Genomic DNA, 19,162 nt, shown 5'->3' on the forward strand with positions numbered 1-19,162 from the left:
TATAAACATAGATGACATTAGTTTATTCAAACAATTTTTTAAATCAAGGTTTAAGGCAATAAGCAAAACAAACTGAAGCTAAGTAGCTAAGGGGGGGGGGTTATTGCCTGCAAAATTTGTCTGTTGCTTTGCCAGAAGTATGTCAGTTAGACAGACCACTAACTATCCATCAGAATCCACAACAATATCATGCATCTAATAACATATCAGCAAATGACACAAATTTGTGTGATGGCATAACAACAAGTCACTATCTCTACTGAAAACACTGATGCTGATCCCACTTTTGGGATCAGGATGTTGAATGAATGGATCTCTTGAGCGGATCCATCAGAACTCTTTGAAGTAGTTTTACTGTAATGCCATAAAAATAAAAAGCAACAGGTGGTACTTGACACTTTTTTTTCATTTGCATGAAGAAGCTCATCCTTTCCTATTCCAGGAAAGAATGAAAGGTACATATCTTCTGGTCACTCTCCTAAATGAGTGGGCTTAATGCAGGAAACAATGAAGGGAAATTAGGAGAAATCCATACAGCTGAAAGGCTGCAGCTTGAGGAAAGCTGTCAACTGTTACACTGAAACATACAACCACAATTTTTTAAAATCTGTTTAATTGCTTACAGAGATTTGACACTTCTCTTTTTCACTTCCCTTTCTCAAATTCCCTTGCAGTCCAGCCCCTGCAAGCCGTTCTATGTGATCGGCTCTATAATCTCAACCTCATGTTACAATTTCTGGTCCCCTCGGAGGCTTTTAACTATTTTGGTGAATGGTAAAAGGGGCGCTCCAGTATGGTTTATATACATGAAGTCTGGAATCAGTGGTCCCCAGTGACGTTTTTTTTCAGAGTAGTTGACTACCCGCCGACTTTTCTTCTGAAGAAGAGAAAACTAATTCACTATCAATGATAGCTATAGGACGAAAAACAATCCTAATCCCCGCGCCAGGGCAATCCCTCGGAGATCAAGATGATAAGGAAGTCAGTCGCCTGATATAAAGAATGTCTGACTTGGAATAGAATTTTTTGCCTTAGGGCTTACACGAACACTCACAAGTTGCACGGAGTACAACATTCCCTCAGCCGCGCTCTCCTTTCCCCCTTATCCCGCTCCCCAGCAATAGGCTGTGAGCTGTTTCCGCCGTCCCGAGTCACGTGCGCCCGGGGATTAAAGCTTCTCGGCCAGGCTGCTCCGCGATGGAGCCTTTGGATCGAAGTCAATCGGGGGTTCCTCCGACGCAGGCGACGCCGCTGCCGTCTGTTGCCTTGCAGTCGGGGAGGCCGGGCGCGGCCCCGTCTAAAGCAGCCATGGGCGACGCGGCGAAGGAGGAGGTAGTCCACGTCGGAGTGGCTGTTAACGGGTGGTCGTGCGGGGGGCGCAGGTTCGTGGGGCTGCAGCTTCTGCGTTGCTCGGGTAGCCCGACTCTAGGCCGAAGGTTCTTGTCAACCCTTCCTCCTCACCCCGGGGCTGTGCTATTTTCGCGCCTGTAAATGCGCTCCTGCCTTGTAAACTACTTTCCTCTACTATGCAGTGTCCCTTTTGCTCAGAGCAGTTAGCGGAAGGTTGTATATAGTACAGTTTCTTTGGCATCCCCGGACGCCTTTGAAGTGGATTCTCACTTGGGATGGGATTGTCGGTTGCCGGCCGTCCTCCGCGTCGGTTGTCAGGCGAGCAAAACTATCTTTTGTTCGTCGGTGATGCCGCGAAAAGTTTGTCCTTACGGACGAATAAAAGTTTGTCCCTAACTGGGATGAAGGGGAGATCTGTGTTGGATTGGAGGGCTCCATTGTTGCTCTTTATTTCTATACTACTTTTCTGCAAGCTGAAGGAGATATTTGCTATGCATTCCTTGGGTCGCGTTGGCTCAAGTAGAGACTGCCGGAGCCCTTGATTGGGTGGGGCGAATATTGTAAAAGCAACGCTGAAACCAAGGCTCCTCGCCAAGCAGCCTCCCCTTATTATTCTGTACGGTCCGGTTTGTTTGTCCTTGAGCCCTGTCTTTCTCAGCCAGTTTATGAAGGATGGGAATTGAGGTCTGGCATAGGTAAAGAAAGCAAACGGCCTGGGTTTGGTGCCTCTTTTGACAGTCCATTCTTCTAAGGCTTGTAATAGATCCTGCCTCATCATAGACTTCCAGGACTGTGTGGGATCCAATCTGGGTCGCTCATCGTGACAGAGGTTTAGTTTTTTGAGCTTTTGGACTTGTGCTGAAGTCCATCCTCTGGGAACTTCCCTCTAGCACAGTGATGGCGAACCTTTTAGACACCGAGTTCTGAAAAACCACTCCGCCCCCCTGCCCCGCCCACTCTGCTCTGCCCCCTGCCCTGCCCATTTCATCCCACCTCCTGTCCCACCCACTCTGCCCCGCCCCCTGCAAAGCCACCTACCATCTTCACGGCCTGCCGTGGCAGATCGCCCAGGCAGCCATGCAGCACTATGGCCATGCAGCAGATGATGCTGCAGGGCGTGGGGACCGAGTTTTGTACCTGCTGCCTGGCTGCCATGTCCTTGGCTGCGCTTCTCTGCATGGGCCATAACAGGGGGCGACTCTCATCTGGGGCACTGCTGGTGAGGAGGGGGTCGTTGGGGGAGGCGGGGCTGGGGTGACGGCGCATGTGCCCACAGAGAGGGCTCTAAGTGCCACCTCTGGCACGCGTGCCATAGGTTCTCCACCACTGCTCTAGCAGAATGTGTCTATCAGAACGTATGTCTCCCAAGATGTGAGACACATTTTGGTAGAAAGACGTTCCCTGAAAATAGGCTTCAGCATGAGTCCGAAGGCCTGGAAGACTGACCTCTGGCCTCGGTGGCTGACCCAGATTGCATCCTGCAGCATTATCCTGGGATATATGTATATTCACCTTCATTTCAGGGGTGTGTACTGCGGACTGAAGATGGCCCAAAAAGGAACATCTCTAATGAATTCAAAAACACCCATAGCCTTGTGCATTTTGACTAGTTGAAATGAGTTGCTGGCTTTTTCCTCCCCTGTAAGCCAACACAGCTACTATTTATTTTTTTAACTTAAAAATACTTTAAGATTTTTTTTATTATTTTGCTGGTTGTTGCAAATGTCTTAATTGAAAGCAGAAGCTGCCACAAAGGCCAAAAATGCCTCTCCATCACAGGAACGCTTCCTTCTTATAATAAACTGGATTTTGTTAAACATTTCTTCAGCAGTTTGATTTGTTTACACCACAGAAAATAACTTTCTTTCCAGACTCCTTTTTTTTTAAAAAAAAAGTGTGATCTTTTTCAAACCATAAAACAGCAAATAGGCATTTGACTACCTTTAATCACAGGAAAGACTGATGAGACTGGTGTGATTCTTTTGCAGTAGGCATTTGCCTAAGCTTGTTGAATGTGAATGGGCTGCACTGTTTCATATTGCAGATGGGATGCTGTTATCAGTTTAGTTCATGCAATAGTGTAGGTTTTTTCTCTGTCTTGAGTTCTCAGATAGTTCTTTGTGATACCCGTTCAGAATATTATATATCCTGTGGTTGCCTTACTTCAAAATCACACACACCTTTCGGGACATGGTATTTCAATCTCTTGCACATTCTCATTGCATTTCTCTGAACTTCGTGTTTGTATTCATTTTTAAAAAGTGGCATTCAGATGCAATTCTCAAAGTGGGGTTCCACCAACTCTTATAAAATGCATGTTAGAGTCAGCGATTGGGAAACTACACTTCTCTTAATAGAGTCAAAACCCAATTGCACTTGGCTTTTTTTCTTGTCACATTGTTATGCAGGCCATTTGAAGCCCCATATTCAGACTGGACATTTAGTGGGGTTTTATTGTTATGATAGCAAAATATAATAGTAACATTTTTTAATTTTTTCTGGGGGTGCCTTTAAATCTGTGTTGACTCGTAGTGACTGCCTGAACGAATCCCTGCAGTTTTCTTTGCAAGGTTTTTCAGAAGTGATTTTCTATTACCTCTTTCCAAGGGCTGAGAGCGAATGACTGGCCAGCAGCTGTCTTTTGTGTCTAGGGCAGAAATAGAACTCATGGTCTTCAGATTTCTACCCTGATGTCTTAACCCCCATACCAAACTGACCCTAATAAGAACATAGAATGGACAAATATATCAGACTGTTGCTAGCTCACCATTGTCTTGCTTGGTTAGGCAAGGCCCATAGGTTGAAGTGTTTTGGTCCTGGGTTGAATCCTATATTGTTCCAGTGGGGAAAAAAAAACTCATATACATGGGCATCATTGTGCCAGCTACCTACTGAATTACTGGAAACTCACAAAGAAGGCAATATTAGTTCACTTAATAAGACAGTTGTATGTGATAGATTAATATTTCTGGGTTTTTTTTTTCAAATTAAATAGTAACTATTGTAAAGGAGAGGGAGAAAAGACAACGCGGAATGGGACAACTCGCCACAGCCAATTTGCTGCGGGACAGTTTAACAATTCAATTTAATTATTTAAAATAAATATTTATTTTAATTTTTGTCATTCACATTTTGTTCTGTCCCTCTTTTTGCATCCTTTTTTTAATGATTCTATTCCACTATTTCTTTGATATTAGTGTAACTTTTGTCCCACAGTGATTGGCCACAGCAAGTTGATTGAAGCAAGTTGGCCGTAGTGAGTTGGCCACGGCGAATTGTCATAGACCCAAGATGATGCTGCATAGACAGTGTTAATTGTGTCCCCTTGCTTCTGACTATAGTGAAATTTACCACCCAAATACTAATGCCTGCAATTTTCTCAAACTCATTCTGAGTTCCATCATTGATGAAAGACAGCCTCTAAATGTAATTTGTTCTTGACAATGAGGCTATAAATGAAAAGAGGCCAATAAAGCCAAAGTATGAGCAAATATTTTACATATACTGGATCTCCAAAAAATATGTGTTGTTTTAATCAAGGAGTGAACCAACCTAGAACTAGGGAGAAATTTCCTGATAGTTAGAACAATTAATCAGTGGGTTGACTTGGATACTCAAGCTTGATGTTGACAGACTTGCCTCCAGAAGTTGTAGGTGTTCCAAAACTGGACATTTTTAAGAAGAGATTGGACAACCATTTGTCTGAAATGGTATAGGGTTTCCTGCTTGAGCAGAGGATTGAACTATAAGACTTCCCAAGGTCCCTTCCAACTCTTTTATTCTGTTACTTTGTTCCTTATTTTAAAGGTTTTTGTCAGTTTAGTAGTGTTTAAATCAGACATACAATTTGAGATTGCTTTGGAGTTTAAGATATGGGTTTTATCAATCGTTCTGAATTTCACAGGTATTCCAAGCACTTGACTGCTGGTAAAATAGGTTTTACAAAGCACAGGTATGCTCTGTTCCCTGTCATCAAGCTTGAGATATAGCATGAATGTTTGCTTGTCTTAAGGTGGTATTAGGTGCTTGGGTAGCTTCAGGTACACATCCAAATGTGGGAATGATATCTGAGCGGAAGGTCAGGACAAAGTTGGGGGAGAATTCAGTCTGATGAGTTAAACTGCAGGCCTTTGACATTTTATATGAGAACCAAAATAGAGTAGAAATAGTGGGTGGGAGTTTTCCAACTCAGCTCTAAAAGAAAGGGATTTTTTTTTAAAAAAAAATCTGCAATAATAGCTGTCTTTGTAATCTAAAGAAGCCAAATGTGGCATTCATTTGAATTTTTCCTCCCGGTTCTTATTTCTGGACATCTGAAATGGAGCTTTGTTGCAATAGCTTTGGAATCTTTCTCAGAGACTGTAGCTGTAGCAGAACTGAGGGTTGACCTCTACAGTATTACATGCTCATAGAAAGATGCTACATCATTCTGCAGTGACAAGGGCTCATCTTGAAGGGAATCTATATGTTTCCATTAAGGATGGCAAGTGACTAATGAGTATGATTAGTTAATGAATAAGGTACCTTCATTCCTCTAAGACAGGGGTGTCAAACTGCCGGCCTGTGGGCTGGTTGCATCATGTGGAGGCTGTGCCCACCCCAGCTCCAGCAAAATAAAAAGAGTCACGATACGTCGCAACACATCATGTGACATGACGAGTTTGACACCCATGCTCTCTTTTTCTTTGGTGAAAAAAAAAACCCAGGGTTTTTACACATACAGTAGATGAGACATTATCTGCAGCTCTTGTTTCACACTTTCTTCACTGCATTCAAGAGAGACCTCTTTCTTCAGAAACTAGTAAGTGAACCGGTAATAGCAATAGCACTTAGACTTATATATTGATTCATAGTGCTTTACATCCCACTCTAATCAGTTTAGAGAGTCAGCATATTGCCCCCAACAATCTGGGTCTTTGTTTTACTGACCTTGGAAGAATGGAAGGCTGAGTCAACCTTTAGCTGGTCAGGATGAAATTCCTGGCAGTGAGCAGATTTAGCCTGCAATCTTACATTCTAACTACTGCTCCACCACGGCTCTATAATGAACTGGATGTTGCTGAATTCTGATTCCCAGCATTCTTCACATTGGTTCGTACTGAGAGTTAAAGTTCAGCCAGATTTGGAGGGTTACAGATTGTCCACTCTTCTCTGGAAGTTGCTGGTTCAAGGAGTTTCTGAGTATGACAGTGAGGCTGAGTTGAGGCAGCAGCTGGACCAAATCCAAATTTCTGGTTTAAAGTCCCCCAGGTTGCTGGGCTAAAGTAAAACCAGGTGTCTCTGGAATGGCTGCATTGTCCAATATATTTCACACACTCACACACACATATTGCATTGATGAAAAAAAGCATAAAACAAAATTATGCTCAGTTACATCTTCTACTTTGTACTCTCATTCTAAATAGGATGACCTCTTTGAACAGTCAGAACTTTTGTGCCAGAGTTTTTTTTCCCAAGACCATTACTTAAGTAATAAAAAAGTTAACCATTACATTTTAATAACTAAACCATGCAGGTAAAGCAATCTCTACTATTGTTGTCTTGCATAGTGCTTGCTGATATATAGGACTGCAAATCATCCATCACTAAATGTTTTGCTGCAAGCCCTCTGAATTAGGACAGGATGTCAGTCTTAAATGTTCAGACTGATTTCCAAGAGACATCACAAAGGGCTCTAAATCCTTTGTGTTTTTATGCTGTAAACTTTAGAAGACATAGTTAAAGTTAGTTTATCATGCAGTCCTGTGAATGTTGAATTATGAATCTGATCTGTTGAATTTAATGAAGTTTACTACTCATGATGTGGACGTGGGATTAATGTCACATATTCAGCAACACTTTCTTATAGAAAATAAACTCTGCCATCACTCATACATAGCCACCACATTTATATTGTGAATAAATGTTTCTATCACTGCGTCATATCATTATAGCAAGGCTGGGGCTGAAATATACTCTGCTGTAATCGTACTACCTTCTAGTAACAAAAGAATGAAATGCTATTGTAAGATAGAAGTGAGGAACTTATAGCTTTACAGAAATTGCTGAATTACAACTTGCATTTCATAGAGTAGCCAGTAATAAGCAATGCTGAATTTAGCAGGTTCTGAAGGGGCAAAAAATGCATAGAAGATTGTTATGAAGCTAATCTACCTATTGAATGCAGCACTCAAAATTCACCCACATTGAATATACTTTATTTCTTCATTTTATCGATAGAGCCTTCTCTTGGCAGCAGCATATGTCTATGATGCCCAATATAATAGGAACATCCCATTTAAGACTTCATCAAAGGCGATCAGGTAAAACCAGGGTTATAACAATGCTGAAGTGTAGTGTAAAGCTATATATTATTAAGCATAAGCATTCTAAGACTCAGTCATCACTAAATATTTTTTTCAAACTATGTAGCCAAAGGTTTGGCTCTCCAATAAATTGAATAAGCATTACTCATATTGAATGAAATTAACTTTTGGTGCTTTAATTGTCTCAGTTCAGTTTCCTTCACATTTGGGTTCAAATGTAGTTAAAAGTAGTTGCTACTCTTTTAAAGTAAAGTTAAAGTAATAATCACTGAAATTACTTGCTGGCTTTTTTCTGAGTCTCTCTGTGTGTTTGTATACAGTATAGTTTGATTGAGTAATGTGAAGGTCTAAGATTCTGGGGTTTTGAAGTGTTTGAGAAATGCCAGAAATTAAATATGCCTATGTACTTGGTAGCATAACTAAGTCACTGTTCAAGGCCTAATTGCACCCATCTTTGTAAGTCAGAGGGATGAATAACACTTTAACAGGGCTGCTGCAGCTTTAGATATCCTTCCCAAGGAAACTTGCTTAATGTCTGTTTTGTTGTGTGTTCTCCATAGCTTGTCCTGTGTTTCAGTGCAAATTTAGATCCTAATGAGTTTCAGCTACAGTGGATAAGATATTAATGGATAATTGGATCCTATTATTTTCAATTATTCACAGTGGAGGACTTTGTGGAGGTCTTAAGCTAAGGCTAGTGCCATATTCTATTGAAGATACTCTATAATTTGCTGTTATGTGCAGGGTCAGAGAAGACCTCCTCCATCCAGATCGTTCCAGACTTTTAAATGTACAGTTTCATTCTTTCTTATCATGGTTTGTGGTGATGTTTTATTCTGAGTATTGGAATAATAGGATTAAGATCTTTTATTTGACTTAAGAATCCTTCAGAAGTAACATGAAATCTGGGACAGAAATTACATAATATTTCTTATAGGTATCTTATACAGTATGCAATCTTGGCTTTTCTTGTACTTTTTCTCCCAAATTTGGAAAGGACATGTTTTTATTTACCTAGATACGACTTCAGAGTAATATCAAGGACTCACTTTTATGACATGTTGAGAGCAATGTCTCATATTCTGTTGCAGAACAAATTCATAGTCTTTGCAATATCTGCAGTTATAGTTTTTTAATTGTTAGAACTAGCTAAGGATTCCTATTTGAACCTACTTGGATTTTTTACCAATGTTCCAATCATTTCCATATGTTTTCTTTACTCAGGCTTTATTATCTCTATAACCATTGGGCCATGCAAGCAGGTACTTATTTCTTCATTTTTGTAGACCTGGCACTTGCACTATTTGAAGAGCCAGCTGTATACCTACTTCCTTTCTTGGTAAGTATGTAATTACATATAACAGGAAACACTTGAAAGTTAGAAGGTATAACAGTGTGTGTAGAGATAGAAATAAACCATGTTTACACATCATTCAAAAGACACAATAACAAATTTAGGAAGCAAACAAGGCTAGAGTGCCTTCCCTCTAGCAGCCAATAGTCAGATAAGTAGAGATCAGCATCAGACAAATAATCAGAAGAAAACAATACTCTAATCAAGCAACCAAAGAGGAAACCATACTCCCACCAAAACTGGCAGGGCAAGCTATTCTATGAGAACATTCACTTGCACTGATGATGTTACCAAGTGGGGTAATAAAATGTTTACAAGCAAACAATCAAGCTCAAAGAGCACCAAGAACTTCAGAGAAGTGTGTGTGTTAAAGCAATCTTAAGCATGGTTGTTATGATAATCAATTTTCCTCCTTTGACATGGATTTAGTATTTGTTTATTTCTCTACTCCTAACAATAACTACAAAAATACAAGAACTGGACAAGTTGAAAATATTAATTTGGAAAACAATTTGGCAAAGGAAGAAGATTAGAGACGGGCTGAAGAGACTGGATTCACCCTACCAGATGGAATATTATATGAGTATATAATATAATATAGTATATATTGTTTGAATATGGCTAAATAAACAAATAACTTTGGCCATAAAGGGACCTTAGAATAAGTTGGATAAGAAATATAAGTAATATAGTATTTTTTATAAAATACAAAATGTAAAAATATTAGGATGTTGTAAGTGAAGGAAAAGTTTGAATTTTAAAGACAAAGTAAGTTTGAAAAGATTTAGGATTAAGGAATGATTGAAATATTGAGGGGAAATTACGCTTAATAAGAACTCTGAAAAAAAGATATATAGTGATTTAACTAATTTTTACAAATAGAAGTGAAATATAAATTGACTAGAAAGATGTTATGGATAGATATGATAGATAAGTAGTATAGTATCTATAATATATGAAATATGAAAATACTGGGATGATACATTTAAATGGAGAATTTATATATTTAGATGTTAAATACTGGGAAAATATGATTGACAAGAATTGTTTGAATGTTATGGAGAAATTGAGCTTAAACAAGATTTATGAAAATAATATACATGGTGAATCAATAAGATGACTCTTAAGAAAATAACATAAGCTGATAAGAAAAAAATGCTATATATGGGCACTACTATTGGTATAAATATAGACAAAAATGTTTTTATTTAATCATTTAAATATGGAAAATATCAAATATTAGAAATTTTATTTGTTTAATGTTGTAGAAGGAGAATACAACTGGGTGAAGAGAAGATCAAGGAAATATATTATTAATTGATATACTAATTATGGAAATATAAAAATTAATTATTATTGATTGTTTATTAACTATTATTAATTGTATATTCTTTTCTAAAACATTTATGAACCAAGACAACATGCTGTAGATCAGGCACTAAGGTTGTTATGTAAAAAAACCATTAAAACTTTTACAAAAAAAAAAATTGTTTATTTCTGAATTTATCTATTCTTCTTTTCAATAGATGACATCACTAATTGAAGTCTTATGTCTTTTTGTCTTCTTTGGAAGACTCATCCATTTTGCACACGTTACACCTCGTAATACATTCTGGAAAGATACAAAGAACATCTGCATCATGATAACAGTCTTGGTGGGTTTTAGCTTGTACAGCATTTGCCTTCTGCAAATAGAGGGTTGTCTCAGTTTCAGATGAAATCATTTTTTGAAATCAGTAGAAACCAAGGTGCTATGTTGGAATTGGGAAACTTAGAAATGGTACAAAATGAACAAATAATGTTATTGACTTCAATTTGTTTTAAGCGTGTCTATGTTTGGGTCCACTGATTGATACTGAAAGATCTATAGCATCATATAGTGATTTTGTGCTTGGATGCTGATGGTGCTGCAGTCAGTTTTGGATGGGTTAAGTCCCCTCTTGATCCGTAGTTGTAACTGCTATGTGATTAAAATTACAGAAGAACATGCCACCCTCCCATGTGCTGTTTTGAGCTCCTTAACGAAAAATGGGATATAAATTTAATCATAACACAGTAATGGAAAATGGATGAAAATTCATGCTGTTCTATGATATTTTGCATCACCATGGAGAAATGGTGGGCAGCCTATTTTGGTTTGAGATTTTGGGAAGTTAATACATATAAGCTTGTCATCCAGTGTACAATGACACAGATCATGCTGTTGAATTTTAATAGCACAATTCTACCAGACGATCTGCTGTGACCTGCCTAAAATTTGGTTTTCAGACGGGTGGCCATATAAATGTTTTAAATAAATAAAAATAGATCTAGGACCTGCCTGTAACAGCTGGGTTGACCATCACATCTTTTGACTGTATTGCCATGTTGCCTATACTAAAGGAATACTAGTGTCACTAATATTATTCATATATTTGTGAATTGATCCATATCATTTCCAAACATTGCCTATGGACTAGGGAGGCTTAGTGATGGATAACTAGACCAACTACTTAAAATTATTGGATAACAGCTAAAAAAGAGCTCTTTTGCTATAATTTTTGATGCAATTTGTATACCAGTTCTTGCTTGCTTAAACAGCTGCAATTCAGCACATATAACTACTGTGTATATAGTATATGCGTATAGTACTGTGCATAATACTGTGTATTGTGCTAGCATGATTAGGCATGTGTAACTACTGTGCTTTAGGATAAGAAAGAAGTGTGTTTGTCTAACAAACACTGTACTTGCAAATGTTACATTTCAAAAGAAGTTTCTGTTAATGGCAATGAAACCAATAGTGATAATTTCAGTAGTGGATTGAAGCTGGATTGACCTTGGTTGCATAAATCTTTATTCAAAAGTGCTTATCACTTTTCATTATCTGGAACTCAAATTTTTCTAAAATATCTAGGCTGAATTCATGCATGTGCAAGGAGATTGTTTTATAAGGTCTCGAGTGAACCTCTCATGCATTTTGTTGTAATCTTTATACAAACCCTTGTTTTAAACTGTTGACCTGGTACAATAATGGTGAAAGGTTTTTAATCTAACCATGTAGAGAATCATTAGTGCAACCTGCTCATTCTGGATTCCAGAATCTTCATGTAAATTAACTTACAGTCCTTATCTCATTCTATTTCCTCACATTTTTGAAAGGAGAAGACGTGAAGAATGACAATACAGCTTTGAGTCTAAATACCCAGCAACTAAACATTAACTCTTTTGGCCTATACTCTCTGGCATATAGGACCCAAATTTACCATTTTATGAGGTCAAATTCGCAACTCTTACACAGTGATACCTTGTGTATGAAATCTAAATGCACAAGCATGATTTTATTTTCAGCTTACTGGAAAAGAGACTCCTACCTGTCATTAAGTGTTTGTTTAAATTTATTTGCTTAAATGTAAGTCACTTTTTCCTCTTCTTTCCAAATCCTAGATGACATTGATTGACCTAATTATCTATGGCACTCTTAGAGCCTTGAACATTCGTGGTGTTAGGTGGTCCAGGCCATTGAGACCCATCTTCTTAATAAACTTTGCAGAGAGTCGTCAGGTAAGAAACTAGAGTGGGTACTTTCTTGTTTGACAGTCTTAAATATAGTTAATATTAACTGTACAGTTAGTAAACAATGTTGCTGTTGTTGCTATTATGTGTATTGTGTGCTTTAGAGGATATTTTCATCCTCTTTTTGAAATTGTTTTTCTTCCTCTCTCTCTCTCCTGTGCAAATAGGCAGGCTTAACCTGGCCTATCTTTGGGAAAGCTGAAACATGAAATAAGGTATTGTTGAGCCCCTGAAAGTCAGGGAACATGCTGGACTGACCTGTGAGGGTTTTGAGAATTCTGCATGTGGAGGTGGGAGCAGCTAATTTGAAGAGGTATAGACCACTATTGTGGCGGCAGCTGCAGAAAGTGCAGGTCCTATTCCCTGTGCATCATTCTGTGTTTCTTTTACTAAAAACATAGATTTAAAAAAGTTGTACTTTCCCCAGGAAGGACAAGTGGGGAAAAAATTGCATGTCAACTGTACCTGACAGATAATGGAACAGGAAGTACGATTTCTCTGTGTTGCTTGTTCCTTTTGTATTTGAAACTGCTCTGAGCATGAAGCTTAGTTGTTGAAGCACCTGAGATGTGATGCCCAAAATGCCCATTTCCATGGCAACATCATCCTTTCTAGTTTAATGAAAAACTGAAGTCTGCCTTAAAAAGCTGCATCCATATTTTCAGTTGACCTATGAACAAGCTAGATTTCACCAAATAATCCTGCCTCCTGGTGTCTGTGCAAATGCCTATAGCAGAGAAATCTGTGTGTTTATAATTGCTGCATGCATTAAGGCTCTCCTCTATAGGCAGAATAATTGTAAGAGAGCAATTTTTTATAGAAAATTTGAAAACTGAATAAGCTTAATTGTTATGTATTACAGAACACTGAAAAGGGCACAAGGCTTGTGGTTTGCTACTTCCAAAAAGGTTCTACTTAATGCATGTATATGTACAATCAGGACCAAATTAATTAAGCTGCAGTTAATAACCATTACGGCTGCTTTGAGTTTCAAGTATGTAAACAAAACATGGATCCAAAATTGCTGTGTCCTCTGCCAGTAGGTACGGAGATTTGACTTGTGTTGAAGAAGCTTCTGTTTGCATAGATGGGACCCTCCTTTGCATGCATAGAGTGAATGTGACCCACTAAACTAGTCTTGAAGATGGATCAATTTTTGTGATATGGTTCTAGTAATCCTTTAGGGAAAAACATTTCCAAGGATGTAGGGAATGGTACTTCATCTCATTTGTTTCCTGGAATATAGGACCTCTCAATTATCTGAAAAATCTCAACTTTGGAGATTGGTCCCAAGATTGTTTCCCCAGATTAGAGGGGGATTCAGTTGCAAAATATGTGTTACTGGATATCTTGCAGCTGGATCTAATTCTTTAGGGAAAAATAATCACACAAGTAATAGAAGAATACGGATGCTCTTTTTGGCAGATCCGGCGAGCCTTTCGAAGCATCCGGAACACTCTGCCTGAGATCACTTATGTCTTTCTGCTGTTCATGTTCAGTGTCCTCATGTTTTCTCTCATGGCTCTGAAGCTGTTTGGAGACAGGTATGGGGGCTCAGGTTAGCATTATTGCCATTGCTTTTGGGTAGGGGTGAATGGGTGGGAAGTAATGTCTTATAGTAAATAATACTCAAACAGTTGGTTTTAAGTTCTTCTGTTTGATTGCGAGCCCTCATTTTTCTACATGCATGGTTGTTTTTGTTTGAAGGAATTTGAAGACCTTGGAAGGCTTGCCCTATTTTACAAATTATCTTGAAGTCATATTTGATATGTACGTGCTGGTGACCACAGCAAATAGCCCAGACATCATGTAGGTAATTCTCTTTTCTTCAGACTAGAAGTAATTGTTAGGTGGAGGTGACATGATGTGCAGGAATTCATTGTCCTTCCCCTGCCATTTTCACAGTGGAGCAGTCTAAAATAACCAGCCCTAATCTGAATCCTTAGCTTAATTGGAGGATGGGGAAACGAGATAAGTACGTAATAAATGTGAATTGCTGTTTCCAGGCTCTCTGTATTTCATTTGGAAATTAGATATAGAAAGATTTTGCTTTAGAAGGGGTGGCCATTGGGAAGAAGTAGTAGTTACCTAGGCAACTTTTGGGAGTGTATTGTAGGTATTTATCTGTGGAGAGCAGATACATGATTATTGCTTCAGTTTTGCGCAACAGTTATGATTATAGGTGGAACTCTTTTCAGATCAGAACCATGCATCAGAAACCATGGATACATGAAATTTTTCATCACGGACAACAATTTCTCGGCTATATTTATCAACTAGATGCACAAAATTGTGGATAATGAAACTGGAAAAAGACATTCACCTGTATAGAGCTATGTGACTGGTTGGGTGCAAACATGGTTTACCTCTTATCTTAAATCAGCCAAAATTGTCTGGGTTCATTTATCCCAGTAAGCAATGAATCACACAGCTAAATAAACCCCATTAAAAAGCCTGAGAGTAGGTGATTCTGTTATGGGAAAAATGTTTTCACCATTCTCATCTCTTACCAAATATCTGCTTTTTTTCCTCTGGAAATCCCTAGGGCCTTCTCTTTAGTATATTTAATGCAAATTTTCTTTCTTCCTTATAGGATGCCGGCTTATGACTACAGCTGGTGGTACAGTTTATTTTTCATAATATATGTAATAATCAACACCTACATTTTCATGTCAGTCTTTTTAGCAGTTGTGTACAACAACTACAGGAAACACTTAAAGGTAAACTCTACATCTAGGTAGCCCCTGCCCTTAAGCCTGTTTACTGAGTTCACACCTGAACCTCTCCAGTTTATACCTCTGAAATGTGGCTGTATCTGGCAATGTGACTTAGGGGTGGGGCAGGGAAATAAGCCACAAAATCGGTATATGAAGGCTGTGATAAATTTAATGCCTCAATTTTAGCCTTTCAAAACACCACAAAAAGGAACTGAATAACATTGGCCCCACCATTGCAATTGCTGTACCACAACTATGGAACTTGAAAACCATTTTTGAAAGCATTATTCCAGCCACAAAAATGTTGTCCACTTCACCTTAGCTGTGCGTTTAGAATTTTGGTCTATTTCAGAGTTTTCCCTAATTTAAAAGTAAATGGTATTTTTGCAAATCTTTGGTGCTCCAAGTCTGTTGATATTTCTCTCTTATGTATGGGCGATGTTGTTTAGGAACTGGAGTGAATATTCACAGCTTGCATATCTGAAATAGGGACAGACAGAAAACTGTCTTTGTTACAGAGACTTTGAGAGAAAGGGATATGGTAGATTCCCTATAGATTATTGTCCCTGAGTTTCAAAACTCTCTTCTGAGCTTCCCTATAAGCTTATATGATAACTTTTCTTCTTTAACAGCTATTCATGTTTTCCAGAATGAGATCCGCAAGCTTGCTTACATGAAACATCACAAAATGATAGAAGCCTTCAACCTCCTAAAGGTCAAAGAAAGAGATGAATTTGTTATCCAAGAAGATCAGTGGAAAAGTCTGGTAAAATTGGTGGCACCTCAAATCAGTGCATCCCATCGAGAACTCCTTTTAAGGGTATCTGATGAAGAACAGAAGGGCTACGTGGGTGAGTATCAGTTAAAGATGCTTTGCATATATTGATTGCTTCACATTCTGATGCAAGCTGATCAAATATGCTCCTTGAGTCCATGTGACTCTAAAGATTATGGAGAATGCAAAAGGAATATCAGCATTATTGAGGATACTTACCCCAAGACTATGGTCTTCACCTGCCTTGGTGAATTTTTTTTAAAGCAAGAACCAGTTGTAGATTGCTTTTAATATACATCTTTAATTCTACTGAAACAAAGCCCAACTTAGCCCATATATATTGAAGAAAAAAAAGACTACCCATATTTGGACACAACTTTAGTTATCATTTGTTTATGGTTTGATGAGAATAAATGTAGTCAAGATGTGATCAAGTTGTATCCTGAATTCTCTCTTGCACATTTGTGTCAGAAAATAATTGAATGTATAGATAAAGTCTGATCTACCTATTCTGAGATCACCTTTCCCCATTAAATTGTTTCCCACAAAAGAAAAATGGGTGACAAGTTGAAGGTCTCTTATACAGTAAACTAATGAAAAGTTTACATTCTGATTCTAATACTTTCTGACACTATCTTCTGGTTTAAAATTTAAACATAGAAAAAGCTAATACACATTTTTAATACAGATCAGGATTATCTTCATAGAATCTGGGTGATTCATTCCATGCACATTCTGCAAAACACATAGCTAAACTATTGCAAACTATTATTGTCTCTCATGAACATAGCATGCATGCTCATCAGTCTCTCTGTCAAGCTATAATGATGTCAAACTGATGATAATCAAGGTGCAATTACCACAGGGGCATATTGATGTGGTGATATGAGATGCAAATGTATAGATTGTGGGATTGCCTAATGATGTCATCACACACCAGTTGTTCTTTTCCCCCTTGCTCCACCTGTGGATGCATATCCTATGCTGACAGGGTAATTCTGGGAGTTGAAGTTTACGCATCTTAAAAGCTGCCAAGGTTGAGAAACACTGCCTTATGAGCAATGAGCAAAGATTGTTGCTATTCTTTGTATGACATTGTGATCATTTTAATAAAAAGTTTTGATTATGGCTGCTTAATTGGATTCTTTCATTCTTTTGTGTATGACAGACAAAAAATCCTTTGTACGTCTGGCTGATCTTTTGAATATAGAGGTGATCACATTGAAGGCCCACATCCACCCTTTAGACATCTGGTTTCCACAGGTATATAATTCTACTCCCAGCCTGGTCTTACGCAGTATGATCCAGCACAGGTATGTCTATGTTCAGGAAATGACTTGCAACAGTCCCAGTATATGTTTTATTAATTTTTTAACATAATCACCTTAATATTTGGTAAACTGTGTGTTGTCTGGGTTTACATTTAAGAAAGATTCACTAACAGTTGATTTCTATAATCCACATAATAACTTTACTTGATTTCCTCTTTTTCCCATAATGTTCTCTTTTACCAACCTTAAGTTAATACAATTCTTGTTATTTTAGCGAATGACGATTGAGTATAAAAATTTTCTAATATTTCTACAAATAATAATCACATCAATATAATATTCCTTTTCTATCTAGTCATTCTGGTTGTCTCATCATAGATCCTGTTTACAGTTCTTGTTTGCATTTGTTTTGCCCACAATATTCAAAACATTCTGACTGGTTAAGATTTTCTCAAAGTTAATTACATTTAAATATTTAAGTCTATTTTTTCTCATGTAAGCCAACCCAATACTTTTACCTTTCTTAAGGGATAAATAAGACTAAAAAAAGAAAAAAGAATAAGAATAAAAAAATAAAAGGATAGTATACTACTTAAAATCCCTATTTCCTATAAGCTAATAAATATTTATTTCCAAAAGGTTTTTGTTCTTTTTTACCATAATTAAAAATACATTTAATCTTTAAATATTCCATTTAATAAATCTAGTCCTCTAGTCTTTTAACTCTTATTCAAAACATTTTTTAATCCATTGTAATTTTCTTAAAGTCAATCACCTTTAAATATCTAAAACATTTCCTTTATATAAGCCATTCCAACTCTTTTATATTACTCATATCAAGAAATAAAATAAAAAGAAAGAAGAAAAAGAAAGTACTGTGTTACTTGAGGGGTTCTTCCCCCTTACAATAAAATTCATATCCAAAATCTTTCTATTTCTTTAACCATATTCGAACAAGTTTTTCCTTTTTAAATATTCTCTCTGATAGGCCCCATTGTCTATTTTCTTAATTTTCACTTAAGCTTTTTTCTTTTGCCCAGTATCTTTCTTAATGAATATGTTCTGCTGAATGAAAAAAATCTTTCCATATTCTTGTAGGTGTTATTGTAAATATAAAAGGAAAATCGTATAATATCTTTGTAAGAGCCATTTGCCCATTCATTTTTGTTGAAAATCTTTCTCTTTCTTTTTCTCTCTGCTTCTCTTATTTTTTGTCTCTCTAGTTCTAGTGTTTTTCCTGGCATCTCTGCAGTCTATTTTGTCCAATCTTTTTTCTTATCCTCAAATTTGTTTTGCGGTGTTAAAGTATAAGTTGTCTTTTCCAAATCCAGTATTTCTTGTAATTTTTTCCCCACTTGGGTTAAATCATACTTCTTTGTTTTGTTAGGTTCCATCTTTAAGTCTATGCTCAAATTTGTATTCAGTTTTCTGTTTTATCTATTCCTTCTCTGTTGTTGTTTCCTGGGATTTTTTTGTTGTAAAGTTAAATTGGAGATGAGTTGGTTTATATTTTCAAAGTTATTTTGGATTTCTTTATGGTTTGAAATCATTGTTATTTTGAATTAGTCACAATATATCATGTCTCCTCCTGAAAAGTATTTATTTTTTCTTGATAAGTTCTTTCTATAAATCTCTGATTTTCCATGATGACCAAGAATCCAAATTTTCTTTTCTCTGCCAATAGCTTTGAGGTCAGAGTTAAATAGATACGTATAATCCAGAAAGTTCAAATAAGTTTTTTTTTGTTTACTGAAGTTTTTAAGTCTTACTTTGTCTGCAGCCCAGATTGTTTTCTTTTTTGTCACAGCTGTTCTCTATTGTTAGAGCTTTGAAGG

At 37.3% G+C, this 19,162-nt stretch overlaps 1 protein-coding gene across 5 annotated transcripts in view; it reads left to right on the top strand.

Annotated features, from left to right (window-relative positions):
- The first annotated feature begins 1,179 nt into the window (after window positions 1-1,179).
- Window positions 1,180-19,162, top strand: part of LOC120297825 (two pore calcium channel protein 1-like) — a 32,412-nt gene continuing 14,429 nt past the window's right edge. For 2 of the 5 annotated variants that reach the window (XR_005553898.1, XM_039320897.1), the window contains exons 1-10: window positions 1,180-1,332; window positions 7,570-7,652; window positions 8,880-8,994; window positions 10,536-10,664; window positions 12,436-12,552; window positions 13,990-14,108; window positions 14,272-14,373; window positions 15,158-15,284; window positions 15,931-16,132; window positions 17,225-17,369. Coding sequence is in view for 4 of the 5 variants with exons in the window: in XM_039320897.1 (XP_039176831.1) it covers window positions 1,198-1,332; window positions 7,570-7,652; window positions 8,880-8,994; window positions 10,536-10,664; window positions 12,436-12,552; window positions 13,990-14,108; window positions 14,272-14,373; window positions 15,158-15,284; window positions 15,931-16,132; window positions 17,225-17,369 (1,274 nt within the window). In the remaining variant the exon portion in view is untranslated. Of the gene's footprint in view, window positions 1,383-7,569; window positions 7,653-8,879; window positions 8,995-10,535; window positions 10,665-12,435; window positions 12,553-13,989; window positions 14,109-14,271; window positions 14,374-15,157; window positions 15,285-15,930; window positions 16,133-17,224; window positions 17,370-19,162 lie in introns of all 5 variants that reach the window. The other 3 variants (XM_039320899.1, XM_039320900.1, XM_039320898.1) reach the window with 3 other exon arrangements.

The sequence above is a fragment of the Crotalus tigris genome, unplaced genomic scaffold (genome assembly GCF_016545835.1).
Source record: "Crotalus tigris isolate CLP2741 ecotype Arizona unplaced genomic scaffold, ASM1654583v1 scf7180000023713.2527936, whole genome shotgun sequence".
NCBI classification, from domain to species: domain Eukaryota; kingdom Metazoa; phylum Chordata; class Lepidosauria; order Squamata; family Viperidae; genus Crotalus; species Crotalus tigris.